Source organism: Geotrypetes seraphini, chromosome 16 (genome assembly GCF_902459505.1).
Source record: "Geotrypetes seraphini chromosome 16, aGeoSer1.1, whole genome shotgun sequence".
NCBI lineage: Eukaryota > Metazoa > Chordata > Amphibia > Gymnophiona > Dermophiidae > Geotrypetes > Geotrypetes seraphini.
The window spans coordinates 9378389-9393649 of record NC_047099.1 but is presented as its reverse complement, the minus strand read 5'-3'; the positions used below and the strand labels follow the sequence as shown (position 1 = coordinate 9393649).

Genomic DNA, 15261 nt, shown 5'->3' with positions numbered 1-15261 from the left:
AGAGAGTGCCCTCTCGTTCTCCCTACCTTGGAGAGGGTGAACAACCTGTCCTTATCTACTTTGTCTTGAATTCCTGGAGGGTGTTTTCCCCTATGACAGCCTCCAGAAGAGCGTTCCAGTTTTCCACCACTCTCTGGGTGAAGAAGAACTTCCTTACGTTCGTATGGAATCTATCCCCTTTCAACTTTAGAGAGTGCCCTCTCATTCTCCCTACCTTGGTGAGGATGAACAACCTGTCCTTATCTACTTTGTCTTGAATTCCTGGAGGGTGTTTTCCCCTATGACAGCCTCCAGAAGAGCATTCCAGTTTTCCACCACTCTCTGGGTGAAGAAGAACTTCCTTACGTTCGTATGGAATCTATCCCCTTTCAACTTTAGAGAGTGCCCTCTCGTTCTCCCTACCTTGGAGAGGGTGAACAACCTGTCCTTATCTACTTTGTCTTGAATTCCTGCAGGGTGTTTTCCCCTATGACAGCCTCCAGAAGAGCGTTCCAGTTTTCCACCACTCTCTGGGTGAAGAAGAACTTCCTTATGTTCGTATGGAATCTATCTCCTTTCAATTTTAGGGAGTGCCCTCTCGTTCTCCCTACCTTGGAGAGGGTGAACAACCTGTCCTTATCTACCAAGTCTATTCCCTTCAGTTTCTTGAATGTTTTGATCATGTCCCCTCTCAATCTCCTCTGTTCGAGGGAGAAGAGGCCCAATTTCTCTAATCTCTCACTGAATCACGCTGAGCGGAACCTATTTTGGAGGCGCCCAAGAAATAGGCCAGCTCTAGGCAGAACTAAAAGTTAGGCGCCGATGCGAGCGCTTAAGCATACTTAAGAGCAGTGATTCTGTAAGAAGGCGCCTAACTCATAGCCACGCCCACGCCTAACATACATAACGTCTATTTTTTTGAAGGCTGCCTAAATTTTTAGAGGTGCCTTGTTACAGAATCGCGCTTTCTTGATAGGCGCCTAGGTTTCAATCAGTGCTGATTAAAAATCTTAATTGAGCTTGTTATTCAATTTAGATAGGCGCCTGCCTAGTTGAGCGCCTCCGAAATAGGTACCTAACTTTAGGCGCTGGTCACAGAATTTGGGCCTTTATCTCTTTTCTTTTCTTTTTTAAGTCAAGGAAGTTTTATTAACATTTGAAATATACAAAATAAGCAGCAAAAGAATATAAATAATATTACAACAACCCCCCCCCCCCATCCCCCACAATGCAAGACATTTTCTATACACTAATAAATGTTACAAATATCATCATATCTTAAGACCATTTTGCAGCATCTCTTTTGCATATAAATCCTTTATCTGTCACGTGTTACTACAGAGCTTTTATGTCCTGGAAAGCTCATAGATACTTTTGGATTATTTTGGATTTAGCCCAATAACGGGTATCATAATAATCGACCAGGAGAACAATTTTATCAAGGAACACTTTAGCTGCAACAATTTTGCTCTGCAGCATAACAATTAGAAGTGGGATTTGAGACGAGTCCCCTCACCTGCTTTTGAAAAGCATTTACAATCCCGATTGTGTGAACGGTGAATTTTCATCCAGTTTGCAAAGAATACATTTTGCCTTCAGGACCTCCCTTCCATATTACGCCACAGATATTTCCTAAAAAAGTATTATCTTGCAGCCAGAGTTTTAATACTGTAATTACAACCCACCTCTCAAAAAACCAGTAGATTTTACAAAACTTTAATCATTCTTTTTTTCTTTCTTCTCTTCTTAGGTCTTCAGAAGTGCCAGTATTAGCCAAGTGTTTTCAATGGCTAAAATACAATTTTGGCACTGACCGTTTCAGTATTTTATATAAAGTGCCTTCAGTGTTTTTGTGCTTAGTGCTAAGTCCAAAAATGTACATAAATAAGAATAAAAAGTTTTTCAACTTATTTTTTCTGTTGTTATGTTTTTCTTTGTTACTCATATCGGGAAGGGACCTGCCTTTGATCGGGATGGGGTGACTTTTCTTGATTCAGCCTTTGGGTGAAACATGTCACAATGACAGGTCCCTTCCCTCTTTATTCTTATTTATGTAAATTTTTGGACTTAGCACTAAGCACAAAAACACTGAAGGCACTTTATATAAAATACTGAAAATGGCCAGTGCCAAAATAGTATTTTAGCCATTGAAAACACTTGACTAATACTGGCACTTCTGAAGACCTAAGAAGAGAAGAAAGAAAAAAAAAAATGATTAAAGTTTTGTAAAAAATACTGTGTTTTTGAGAGGTGTACTGATGTTTCTTAGACAAACAAATGAGTTTAAAGAGATCAAGCACAGACTGTTAAAATTAGCTTTATTGCATCCTCCTATGTAGTTTCTTAAAATAAATGTTGTTTTTATTCCGCTTGCCTTCTTGCTCAGCTGTGTCTGTGGTTTTTGTGGTGCTGCATTTCCCCTTTTGAACTTTCTCAACACGGCAGAATGTCTAAGGGCAAGGATGCACTGCTAAATGTACCGGATGCAGTTTATAGGAGCTGCATTGTGCATCTTGCCACCATCCAGAATCACCATTCAACCTGCCGACATGCAGCTGTGCTTTTGCCTAACTTTGCTCTCCCTGAGCCTTCTGACAGGTAAGAACATTGCAGAAAAATGCACAATTGTTTTTTGACATTTTTGCTTTTCACTTGTTCAGAATCTCTTCAGACAAGCATTTAGGTCCTGAGTGAATATAACGCACCCTCTCTGCTTAAATATAGGGGCTCGGGGTCAGGACTCGGTGACACAGCTTTCTACCGTGGAAACTGTCTCCGAAGGGCAGAATGTCACTTTGCAGTGCAGCTACAAAACCATTCTGAGCGTGTACATTCACTGGTACCGGCAATACCCAGGACAGGCCCCACGGTATTTATTGCAAGCTGACCATCTGGGCAAGGTATATAAAGCAAAGGAGACTGAAGCCAGGATGGAAATCCAGCTGGATACGAAGAAAGGGACAGCGCCTTTGACCATTTCTGGCTGTCTTATCTCTGACGCAGCGGTGTATTTCTGTGCCCTGAGGCCCACAGTTGAACAGACACCAGTTGCTGCTGTCACAAAAATCTTTACAAGCTGATACTGGGCTTTTCTTTGCTCCTCTCGCCTTCACCTATTCTATTTCACACGGTGTCTGAATGCCTTGAACTATTGAGACAAAGTGTGGGCTAAATCCAAGACCCAGGACGCACATTTATGATTTAATTAAATAGTTATCGGAATGTTTTATCAGAACCTTTAAACCAAAAATTACTTCAAACATGCCATATTTTTTCCCCCAAACCTACTTAAAGCAAATATGCTTGGAGGGGTCGGTCTCTGAAGTGTTTTATATTTGCTGGGAGGAAAGCAAAATATTTAGGAATAGATCTCCTAAATGTAGAAAGGAAGTCAATGGTTGGTTGGTTTTATCATTTTTCTATAGCATTTGGCTGGAGTTAAATATTGTTAAAATTAATCACTGGTTTATTTAATTTTCTTGTTTATACTTATTAAAAAAATCTTTCTGCATTTTATCAAATAAATATTTGTTTAAAATCCTTATGTTAGAGGTTATAATGTTCCGAGCCACAGCGAGATTATATTGGGACCATCATGACACTTATGGGTCCCATAAGCTGATCTTCACAACCTCTTACTTAATCCCCTAAACTAGAGCTGGAGTTAACTATTTACATGGTCCACCTTTTGTGGTTTTTCTTGCAGGACACATTCAAGGCAACTCTGTTACTCAGCCATCAAAAGAAGAGCTTGTTTCTGAGGGACAGGCGGCACGTCTAATTTGCAAATTTAATACTAGTGACCCCTTCCCATACCTCTTATGGTATGTCCAGTACCCTAACAAAGCCCCAGAGTACATATTACGCAGGGATCCGAGCAGTAAAGAAAGTGATTCTCATCTGAAGACCAAGTTTTCGGCAGCGTTGGATATAAAGAACGGAGTTATCCCTTTAACGATTTCCAACACGAGAGCATCTGATTCTGGGGTGTATTACTGTGCTCTGAGTCTCACAGTGATGTATGTCTAGAATCGCTCATACAAAAACTGAGCCCTTCCTCTGTGAACTGTGCAGGTTGAGTGAGACGTTCAATTCTCTGGGTTCACAACCGGGGTTCAAAGAGTTTGGGGACAGGTTTGTGGCAGGGTCTTAACTCCACATTTAATAGTAGGGGATGGAGGAGGTGCAAAGTAAATTTTTTTCCATTACCCAACAGGGCTTCCTATGAGGCAGTTAGTAATAGGGTGGGTGATACTGATGAGAATCCAGGGAGGGGGGCAAATGCCACTTTTGCCTCGGAGGTGCACCTTTGATTCGACTATTGGGGGTGCGAGTGAAGGTCCAACAATATGGCAGCTTCAATCGCAAGGGGGAGACAAATTCTGCAGGACTCCCAGGGGACCTGCCTGACCCTCACCATTGCAACCATGCCATTACTACAAGGCTCCTGATGATAGGAAAACAGGTGGTAGATTCTGGTGTACCTTAGAGAAACGGTTAAATGGCATAAAGCTCCATTTTAAATTTCATTAGAAACATAGAAACATGACGGCAGATAAAAGCCATATGGCCCATCTAGTCTGCCCATCCGCAGTAACCATTATCTCTTTCTCTCTCTGGGAGATCCCACGTGCCTATCCCAGGCCCTCTTGAATTCAGACACAGTCTCTGTTTCCACTACCTCTTCCGGGAGGCTGTTCCACGCATCTACCACCTTTTCTGTAAAAAATTATTTTCTTAGAGTACTCCTGAGCCTCTCACCTCTTAACTTCATCATAAGCCCTCTCATTCCAGAGTTTCCTTTCAAATGAAAGAGACTCGACTCATGCGCATTTATGTCACGTAGGTATTTAAACATCTCTATCATATCTTCCCTCTCCCACCTCTCCTCCAAAGTATATAGATCGAGATCTCTAAGTCTGTCCCCATCCGCCTTATGATGAAGAGTATGATGAAGATCGACTCTATCCTTTTTATATCTTTTTGAAGGTGCGGCCTCCAGAATTGTACACAATATTCTAAATGAGGTCTCACCAGAGTCTTATACCAAAGCATGTTAACCTCCTTTTTCCTACTGGCCATACCTCTCCCTGCCATCTATTATGTTGTATTTCTTCTAATACTTGTTTGTACTTGCTGGAAGTTGGGAAATGAGCATGTCTCCATGTGCTAATCTGAAATAGGGTTTAATACCCTGTATAGCATCAAAGACCAGGGAGGATGAAAAAAAAAAAAATTGTCTTTTGCTTTTCTCATGCAATCCTCTAGAGGGCACTGTGGTCTGCCATATAAGCTGCAGCAGCCGAAGCTTCCTGAATCTGTATTTAGCAGAAGTTGTAGGCCTGCATTTGAAGATGAAGGTTAGACCTAACTATTGGTCTGGGGGATCTAGAAGGAAGCAGTTGAATCCCTGAAATTCAAAATAAGCACATGCTATAATATTCCATTTCCTTAGTGCAGTGCTTCTCAACCCTCTCTGCTAGTATGCAAAGGTATGTCATGCATATTTATTATGATAACTCTGAAAACCTGACTGGTTAAGTTTGTCTCTAGGAGAGGGTTGAGCAGCTCTGACATATTGTTTGGAAAACTGTAATTATTATTTGGATACATGTGTATGAAATGCTACACAAAGTCACTGATGTATCAAAATACACACACTGGAAGATGCAGAATTTTAGCCAATGTCAGAGTGTCTTTAAAAATCCAGTGATTTGCACTGGCACTTTTCTGGAGTGAGGGCTCGGGAAGGATTTTAGGAATGTGTGTTTCAGTTCTGTGCTGGCTGGCTGCGGCTGTGCTTTTTGCCCCTTGAAGCTCTGAAGCAGTGGTTCTGAAACCTGACCTGGGGGACTCCCAGCCAGTTGGGTTTTCAGGATGTCCCTAATGAATACGCATGAGCCAGATTTGCATGCCTCCCACCTCCATTATATGCAAATCTCCCTCATGCATATGTGGTTTGAGAACCAATGGCTTATCCTATCGTTAGCTATATGGTGTTTTTTCCCCTACACTCTGTAAATGCAGGTAGTTTTTTGCTGAAACACAGCTGTGTTGGGTCTTTGCCATCAGCTACTGGATACAATAAATTTGCTTTGGTTCTATAACTTTGGGATCTCTGTCTTGCTTTGTTGTTTCTGACATCGCTCTCCGTGAGGTTGCCCATCCTTCTTTGTTTCACCCATTTAAAATTTAAGAACATGTGAAATCTTCCTAGAATGATTAGGTATTTGTTGCCCGAGATGGCAGTGCGTTTCATGGCCCTGCCACTTGAGAATCACAGAAGGAGAAAGCACACAAATAAATTGCAATTTTGGTGGATCTCTTGGTACCGACAATATCTGAATCAGTCTTCAGAATCTATTTGCCATGCCTTCTAGTTTACAAAGGCCTCGAAGCCCTTTAAATCCCTGTGGGCTTTGGGGCCGTTACTGCAGCAGCCTGCGCTAACCTCCCCCTCCCTTTACGAAGCCACGTTAGGCTTTTAATTGCCAGCTGTGGCATTGCCAGCTCAGATGCTCATAGGAATTCTCTGAGTGCTAAAGCTAATACTGCTGCTTCCGGCACTAAAAAAGCCTAACGCGACATCGTAAAGGGAGCCCAGGACATTCATTCTGAGAGTAGATTTTTTAATGATTGTATGTCTTACTTATGCAATTTCTCTTTTCTCAAGGATGCAGCTGTGTATTGCTGCAGTCTAATTCATTCAGGAAATGCTGACACTGAGAGGAATAGACTTCTGGGCCTACGCGGGCCGGCGAGGTAAACGCGCCAACGCTCACAGGAATTCTGAGTGCTGGCGCATTTATCTTGCTGACCCACGGTCGGAACCTTTGCCGTGGCTTTGTAAAAGGAGGCCCTAGATTTGCTAACCTCCGTTATTGCATACTATTGCACGTTGTTAAGCATTAAGGGACCCCTTTTATCAAGCAGTGCTAAAGGTTTATAGCATGAGCCGGCACGGTAATTGCTAAGCCGCAATAGAGGTTTCTACCGTGACCCAGAGCGCTACATTTTCTGACACTGGAATATTTAGCACTCTGGGCCACAGTTCAAACCTCTACTGTGGCTTAGTAAAAGCAAGGGGGTGGGTGGGTAAAGTTTACTGGTAAACATAACCCTCAGGGACTGGGAAACCTTATTGACCTGAACGTAGCTTGCATTTGGAAAGATGTCTAATTAAATCCAAGTAATAAAATCTATGAAAAAGAGAAGGAATGCAATCAACAATGTCCTGACATTTCTCAATAAATTCTTTCAAGAGTCACTATCCTCCCCTTCTGTTACGAACGCGCCGACAGCGGCGGTAACTGCTCCGACGATCATAGGAACTCTATGAGCGTGGGAGCAGTTACCGCCACTGCCGGCGCTAAAACCCGTGCGACGCGTTTGTAAAAGAGGGGGCATGTTAACGGTCTCTTTATTTGTTCACGTTGAAAGGGTGGAGTAGGAAATATGGAAGGACGGATGAGGAAGCATTATAGGGATGAGAGAGGATGTGTGGATGGAGGAATAGAAAGAAGCTGGAGGGGATGAAATTCAAAGAAAAGGAATAAAAAGGCTGATGACAAGAGGACCGAATGGAAGGACAATGAACTTAAGTTTATTTAAACCCAAAGTGTGTTACAATAACAGTTCAAAATCAATCTAGCAGATCAAAGGGATCTGATGAGAGAAATAAGATGCAAGGAATGAGAAAACAAGGAGAGAAAAGATGGAGGTTTTGTCTTCCTGATGGTAGCAGCAGTAGATGAAGAGCAACACATTGAAAAGAAAAGGATGGAGGACTCCATGGCCCCCAACCCCCCCCCCCCCTCTTTGCAAAATGATGTGTGCAACAGAAATGCACATCTGCACATCCCCTGGAAAAAATTGAAAGAGAAAGCACCATCAGATTGTATGTCTCAAAAACATTTCTAGAGGTTGAACAGCGTGAAACCTTTTTTCAAACCAAGGTGAAAGGAAATTCAGAGCTATGTAGTTATGTAATGGTGATACGCTGAAATATTTCTACAAAATTAAAATGATTTTCTACAATTAGGACAAAACATTTCTTGTTTGCCATAGATCATGCCAACAGTCAGTGCCAACACAATCGGAACAGAGTTCACAGATTCCAAAGCATTTGGCTTGCAAGATATTTTCTCCAGAGGCATTTTTCTGTAGGAATATGGAAAGAGCGAGGTTGTTTATAGTTCTTCCATCCCATCAGAGAGTTTATTCCTGAGGGCAAAACACATGGTATAAATCATTCTGTTTGCCAGTGCTTACAATTAGTGAAGCAGATTTTGTCAGAACAAATGAGGAGGACATTATCTGGTCTACAGAATATCGAAACTTGAGGTAAACACAAATATATAATTTCTAGGTATGCATTCAGTATGCAGACATAGAAACACAGACAACACAGAAACATGATGGCAGATAAAGGCCAAATGGCCCATCCAGACAGGAAGAATAATTGCAACACCTGTACAGGGCAGAGAGAAAAGCAAAAAAATCATCCGTTCAAAGAGACGGTTTCTCAAGCATGTTTCTGTGCATGTATGCATTTGTTTGCCTATTTGTAAAGTATCAGTTATGTAACCCTAATATATATCTTTATCTTACTTGCAGAGAAATCAGCGGTAAAGCTGAAAGAGTTTGTGCTTTGGCGCTATTCTATCATTCAAATTCTAAACTCACATATCTGGCTCTGTTTCTTTCATTGTGTGTTTCACTCCATCTCTCCAGCTTCCTTCCCTCTTATCTCATGTTCTCTTTTTTTCTATGCTGTCTCTTTTTACATTAATACAAGAGAGAGAGAGATTTTGGTTGAAGAAGTCTAGAGTAGACCAAGTTTACATTGGAAGATTTGCCAATGTAAAGGTTTCATGTAATTGCTTTGGAAATTTGCAACTACGCAGGGACCAACTTAATCCCATTGGGTAGCACAAATAATTGTTTTCACTGGAATCAGGATTAGGGAATATGAGAGAGGAATGTGAGAAAAGAAAATAGAGTTTACACCTGTAAAATGAATTTGCTGTAGTTGGTAGATGGAAGTTGGTAAGAGAAAGGCAGAGTAGATCTTTATTCAGTCTGTGTTGAAATCTGCGCAATGGCTTCAAGGTAGTCAAATAAGAAAGTATCTGAGATTTCAACAGAATTAGCTCTCTAATATTTGAATGCCTTAAATGGGGGAAAAAAAACAACCCTGTACTTTCTGGCAATGGTGATCAGTCCTTATGTCCCAGTTCATTCCCTCAGGTCTTTCAGTGAATATTGTTTGGTTTCCCATGCGTGCCTTGAGTCCAGTAGGAATTTCTTTTTCTTTTCAATGCTGGTCCTCTGGAATGATCTTCCATTACCTCTGCCAGCAGAATTATCTGATAAGAAATTTAAAACTGCTCTTTAATGCTCACTTTTTTGAACTGGTGTATGGGGACTAGGGGCTAGATTCAGTAAGCAACCCGATCGTGTACCGATCGGTTTGCAACCCGATTTCCCTCCGAGCTGATTCACTAACCTCTGCCCCGATCATCCTCCACATGCAAATGAGGGGGAACAGCATTGAAATGTAAGCAGGCAGCGATTCACTAACAAAAACCCTGCAATATCGACTGGGCTGGCCGATCACAAACAAGCGTCTGCTGGGGACCAGTCGTTCACTGCTTTCCGACTGCCATCGCCTGCTCTCTGCCTGCTGTCTACCCCGACTTTCCAGCTCTCTGCCCCCGACTCTCCTGCTCTCTGCCGTGATTTTCTCCTGCCGGCCTGCTCTGCCCCGAATCTCCTCTCCTGCTCCGTGCCCCGACTCTTTGCCAATTTGCTCCTTCCGGCCTGCTCTGCCCCTGCCTCTCCTGCTCTCTGCCCCAAGCGCCGCCCTGGCCTTCCCCCGCAGTGCGAGCCCATGGTTTTAACCCGCGGGTTTAAAGCGGGTTAAAACCACGGGCCTGCTGGACTAACTTAAAAAGAAGGTCTCTGCTCTTCAACACATACGCAGACCATCTACGGATAGTTTGCGCATGCGTCGGGATTGCTACAGAACGATCCGGGTGCTTGGTTGGGAGCGTGATTCTGATCGCCCTCATTTGCATGAGGGCGATTCGTGAATCAGCCCCCCGGACACGGATCGGATCCGATCCGTGCCCTTAGTGAATCTATTCTAGCTCTATATTCTGAGTCCTTGTTTTAGATTAGAGACCTTTTAGCTCTGTGTGAATTTTTTAGGATGTTTCCTGTCATAAATTTGGCACTCCTTTCCAGTTTCCTTAACTTTTGGATGTAAACCTCCACGATCTGTGCACCACAGAAGGCGGAAAATGAGGGGGCGATGGAAATTTCTCAGTCCAACCAACCAGCTTCCTAAATTCTGAGACTTATTTTGCCACTGAAGCTGAAAAGAGGGTTATCTTATCCACCTTTTTTACAAAAAGGTAGTGTGGTTTCTAGCACCAGCCGTGGCGGTAACAGCTCCAATGCTCAAAGAATTACTGTTACTGCCGTGGCAGCGCTAAAAACCGAGCTACGGTTTTGTAAAAAGGGGGGTGATTTCATGAAAGTGCCAAATTACAGAAATGAAAGTCTCTGTTTTGAGATGGTTTGAGATCATTGATCGAACTCTACCCATGTCATTCTGTTCTTGGTTGGGCTGAGAACTTTTCAGCACATCTCGTATGTGCTGCGAGGACCCATTTAATCACAGTTTTAATTGGATTAAAATAAATACATTTAAATATCAGATTTCTTATATTAACTGAAAGCTCATATCATGTCCCACATGAATATGTAATTTATTTCCAAAAATCTTTTTAATATTGACGGCCATCAATTTTTACTAAACCACGATAGCGGTTATTAGCTCAGGGAGCCGTGCCGAATGCTCCTATGATCATAGGGAGCCGCATGGAGCATTCAGCACGCCTCCCTGCACTAATAACCGCTATCGTGGTTTAGTAAAAAGAGGGGTTAATTGTGATTTTTTTAAAAAAAAAATGGTTTTAAATGTTTGGGTGCCATTTAGGCCTTCAACCTGGAGTGCTGGATTGCTTTGATGCTTCTCCGATGCTCATAGGACTTCTATGAGCGTTGGAGCAGGGTTAGAGCATTTAGCACTCGTAGAAAAAGTGTGTGTGTGTGTGGGGGGGGGGGAGGTAGTGAATTTACCCCCTCCTTTACAAAGCCACACTAGTGTTTTTAGCACCGGTCACCGCAGTAACAGCTCCGACGTGCAAAGAATTCCTATGAGTGTCCTAGGTGTTACCGCCACGGCAGGTGCAGCTTTGTAAAGGAGAGTATTGTCAAGTATTTATTCTGATGTCTGTATTCTGTTAAGTTTTATTATTATTTGATTCATTGTTATATTTTATAGTATTTATTCATGATATTATGATTTTATGTTTGATATGATTTCACTGTACTTATATGTTGGCTCTGTTTGTTTTTAACAGTACGTTTTTTTCCTCGAAGCAGCCCTTGCTGGGTGAAACATGGCCATGTCGGGTACACTTTTTAATTAATTCATTAAGTCTCTTGCTTCTTTTATCACCATGATTGCTCCACTGTGTTCGTTCCTTTTGGAACTTACAAACGATTTGTTTTCTAGTACCAAAACACTTTATAAGCAAAGGCATTGATCCTAGCTTAGGCAACTGATCTTTATGCCTTGGATGTGAGCGAAGAGGATTGCCGAACTGGCTACAGAAGTACCCGACCTTTCTTTACTTTCTGCCATGTGACTTTGTGGAGACTGACCTAAAGCAAGCCCAAACACTTAAGGCCTCATCATTCAAGACTCACATTGTAAGTGAGGGCAGACGAAGACCAGAATGGATCATGTAGACTGCTTAGTTGAGTTTGGATTTCTTTATTATGTTCTTCTGGCATAAGATCATAAACAGATAGCAAAAAAAGGTCCTTTCTGCTCAGTTATTCCTGTTTACACAGCCAAGATTACTCAGAGTTAAAGATATGCCTTTAGTTCAGAAGATGGTCTAGTGCTGGATACCACGTAGATATGACTAGAAAATATATCAAAGAATGAGGATATACTGTATGTGTAAGAGATTGCATTCACTGGGTTCAGACAGACTAACGAGAGGCAGAGAAGAAAAAAGCTAAACAGTGCGGATAATCTTTGCTGCAACATATTGTCTTACTCATGCCAATTTGTCTTATCTATCTATATGCTCCATCTTTGCTTATACCCTAGGCTGTCTATTAATATGTTTTATCATGTATTGTGTCAACCTTGTAATACAGTAAACCCCCGCGAATTCGAGAGGACTCAGCAATTTGCGGTATTTTCCGATCGCCTCTTCCTGGTACTAAAGTCATGGTTGCTATCTGGTGTGTCAAAGCAGCTCCTGATTGGTGTAGCCTGGCTTTAGTACCAGGAAGAGGCGGTCGGAAAATACCGCAAATGATTTTCAGCACCCGCCGGTGCCCCAGCTGCCCTCTCCTGCCTTCGATCAGCTCCTAAACCGCATTCACGGTTTTCTGAAATTTGCGGGTGTTCCTGGAATGGAACCCCCGTGAATTTTGGGGGAGTATTGTATAAAATTTATCTGTTTAAAATATTTATTAACCGCCTGAAACCTAGGTGGTTTACAATAAAGCATTCAAAATCCTTAAAACACACAAAAACAATAAAAATAAGTACTTTGCCATACTTTGGATTGTTATTTGAATATTTTTACTGCTGTAATTGGCTATTGCTTATGTTTGCCTTGAGTGACATCCTTCAAAAAGATTAACTAAATCCTAAAAAATAAATAAAGTACTATTTTTAGAATCATTTATTTTTTTACTGTTTTTTTGTTTTTGCATTGCAAAAAATGTTTCTTTCCAGGCATAAGCCAATAGACTGGAATAAATGGCAGTTGGAAATGGGACTAAAGTCACCGAATTCACCCTTTTGGGACTTTCAGACACTCCAGAATTGCAGATCGCGTTCTTCCTGGTCTTCCTGTCCCTGTATCTGCTCACTGTGGTTGGTAATCTTCTCATCATGATAACCATCCAGGTGGACCCTCGCCTACACTCTCCCATGTACTTCTTCCTCACCAATATGTCCTTTTTAGATTTATGCTACTCCACAGTTACTGTTCCTAAAACTCTACTCAGCCTCATCTCGGAGAACAAAACCATCTCATTCAATGACTGCATCGCCCAATTATTTTTTCTGCACTTTTTCGGGGGCACAGAGTGCTTTCTCTTGACGCTGATGGCCTATGACCGCTATGTTGCCATCTGCAATCCTTTGCGTTACACCGCCATTATGAACAGGATGGTATGTTTCCAGTTGGTGGCCTCCACTTGGGTAGCTGGTTTTGTGCACTCATTCACACAGGCATGTTTAACGTATCAACTGCCTTTCTGTGGTCCGAATGAGATAAATCATTTTTTTTGTGATGTTCACCCATTGTCAGTGTTGGCTTGCTCCAGCATTTTTATCATTGAAACAATGATCATTGCCAACAGTGGAATGATATCATTAACTTGCTTCCTGGTGCTGCTTTTATCTTACATAGGTATCATCTCCACCATCCTAAAGATTCGATCCGCTGAAGGACGGCGTAAAGCCTTCTCCACTTGTGCTTCTCACCTCATGGTGGTCACTTTGTTTTTTGGCCCTTGTGTCTTCATTTACCTGAGACCTTCGGTGACATTTTCAGCTGATAAGATGATCTCAATTTTTTACACCATCCTGACTCCTTTGTTAAATCCCGTTATATACACATTAAGAAATAAGGAAGTGAAGACAGCCATGAAGAGATTAAACAGCAGAAAAATCTTTTCTCAGGGATGAATAAATCCTGGTTTCAGAACAAAACAATTAGAAATATCAGCTTGAATGTAGTTGTTTAATTTTGGGGGGTGGAACTCTGTAAACGCTAAAGGAACATCAGTTATTGATATAACAATGCCCGATGTTGAGTTAATTATGTGGATTCTTGAGATATATTATGTATGGATAATTTTTTTGTTACAATCATCCTTTAACTATAATAAATCGGTGTCAGTTTTGTTCATCCTTGTTTGGAGCTGGTGTTTTCTACAATCCATAGAATATAGTGATTAAGTATTGAGGTTCAAAATTAATGGATTATGGGAGAAAAGACCATATGGCCCATCGAGGTTGCCCAGTTCTTCCTTTCCAAACTACAATTGATTCATGTCAGCTTCCAGCCATAGAGTATGTTCACCTGTAGGACATTAAGCCTTATCCAAGTAAGTCATCTGCTTCTGGATGAAAAATTAATCCAAGAAACTCTGTTCCTAAGTCCATAGGAAGCAAAGCTGCATGACTGAGGAAAGGCAAAGGAACCGGTGAGATGGACCAACGGCCATTTTGCAGTTGGGAACAGCATGGGCAGAAGCGAGTTTCCTGCCTGTGCTGATTCCAACCATAAAATGGCTGCCGAGATCACCTGTGGCAGTCTTGCAAGGTTGCAGACGGAAGTCTCAGTAGTCATTTCCATTGGAGCAGTGAGGGCAGGAGCGAGTGGGGTTTGTTCCTGCCCCCTCAAGAGGCCACAAGACCACCAGGGCTTTTTAAGTTAGACCTGGGGGTGGCCTACTGGTGTCGGGCATGGAAGCGGGAAAGGTTGCATTTCAGTTTCAGCCAAAAATGAACAGGCACTGTTGCCACTGCTGGCATTATTCCAGGAATTTCAATAGCGGGCCATATCCGTGCACCGACATTGAATATCCGGATTTAAGTAGCCACCTATCTCTTATGTGGTTAAGTGATATTCAGCACTTAACTCTATAAATGACATTGAATAAATATAAATTTGACTAGAAGGCATGCAATAAAACTACTAAGAAGCAAATCTAAAAGAAACCAGAGAAAATATTGTGAACCTGCTGGGTTAGATAGGGAATAACTGCAATGATGGTCTTGAGAAGAGTGATATATAAGTACCTCAATAAATATGAGCATAAACATTCACTCAACATGTAATTAAACTCTGGAATTCATTGCCAGAGAATGTAGTGAAAAGGTTTGGATAATTTCCTAAAACAGAAGTCCATAAGATAGACTTGGGGAAATCCTCTGCTTACTCCTAAGATAAGCAGCATAAAATCTGTTTCACTCCTTGGGATCTTGACAGGTTCTTGTGACCTGGGTTGGAAACAGGATCCTGGGCTTGATGGACCTTTGGTCTCTTAAGTTCTTATGCGAGCCAAGTCTATGACAATCGAGCCATTGTGACATCACTGTTGGCTCTTAGGCATTGGTGGAATGAGGCATTATGACCTCACAGTCTCAGCTCTGGAATGTTGCTACTCTTT

General features: G+C 41.9%; 1 protein-coding gene across 1 annotated transcript; it reads left to right on the top strand.

Moving 5' to 3' along the window:
* The first annotated feature begins 5307 nt into the window (after nt 1-5307).
* LOC117350509 (olfactory receptor 1509-like) lies at nt 5308-13886 on the top strand. Its single transcript, XM_033924805.1, has 2 exons — nt 5308-5339; nt 12812-13886. The coding sequence occupies exon 2, from the start codon at nt 12836-12838 to the stop codon at nt 13769-13771; it is 936 nt and encodes a 311-aa protein (XP_033780696.1). The 5' UTR covers nt 5308-5339; nt 12812-12835; the 3' UTR covers nt 13772-13886.
* The last annotated feature ends 1375 nt before the right edge of the window (nt 13887-15261 follow it).

Coding starts and splice junctions, on each gene's coding strand:
- LOC117350509 (XM_033924805.1), top strand. CDS start 12,836: ATGGCAGTTGGAAATGGGACTAAAGTCACCGAATTCACCCTTTTGGGA.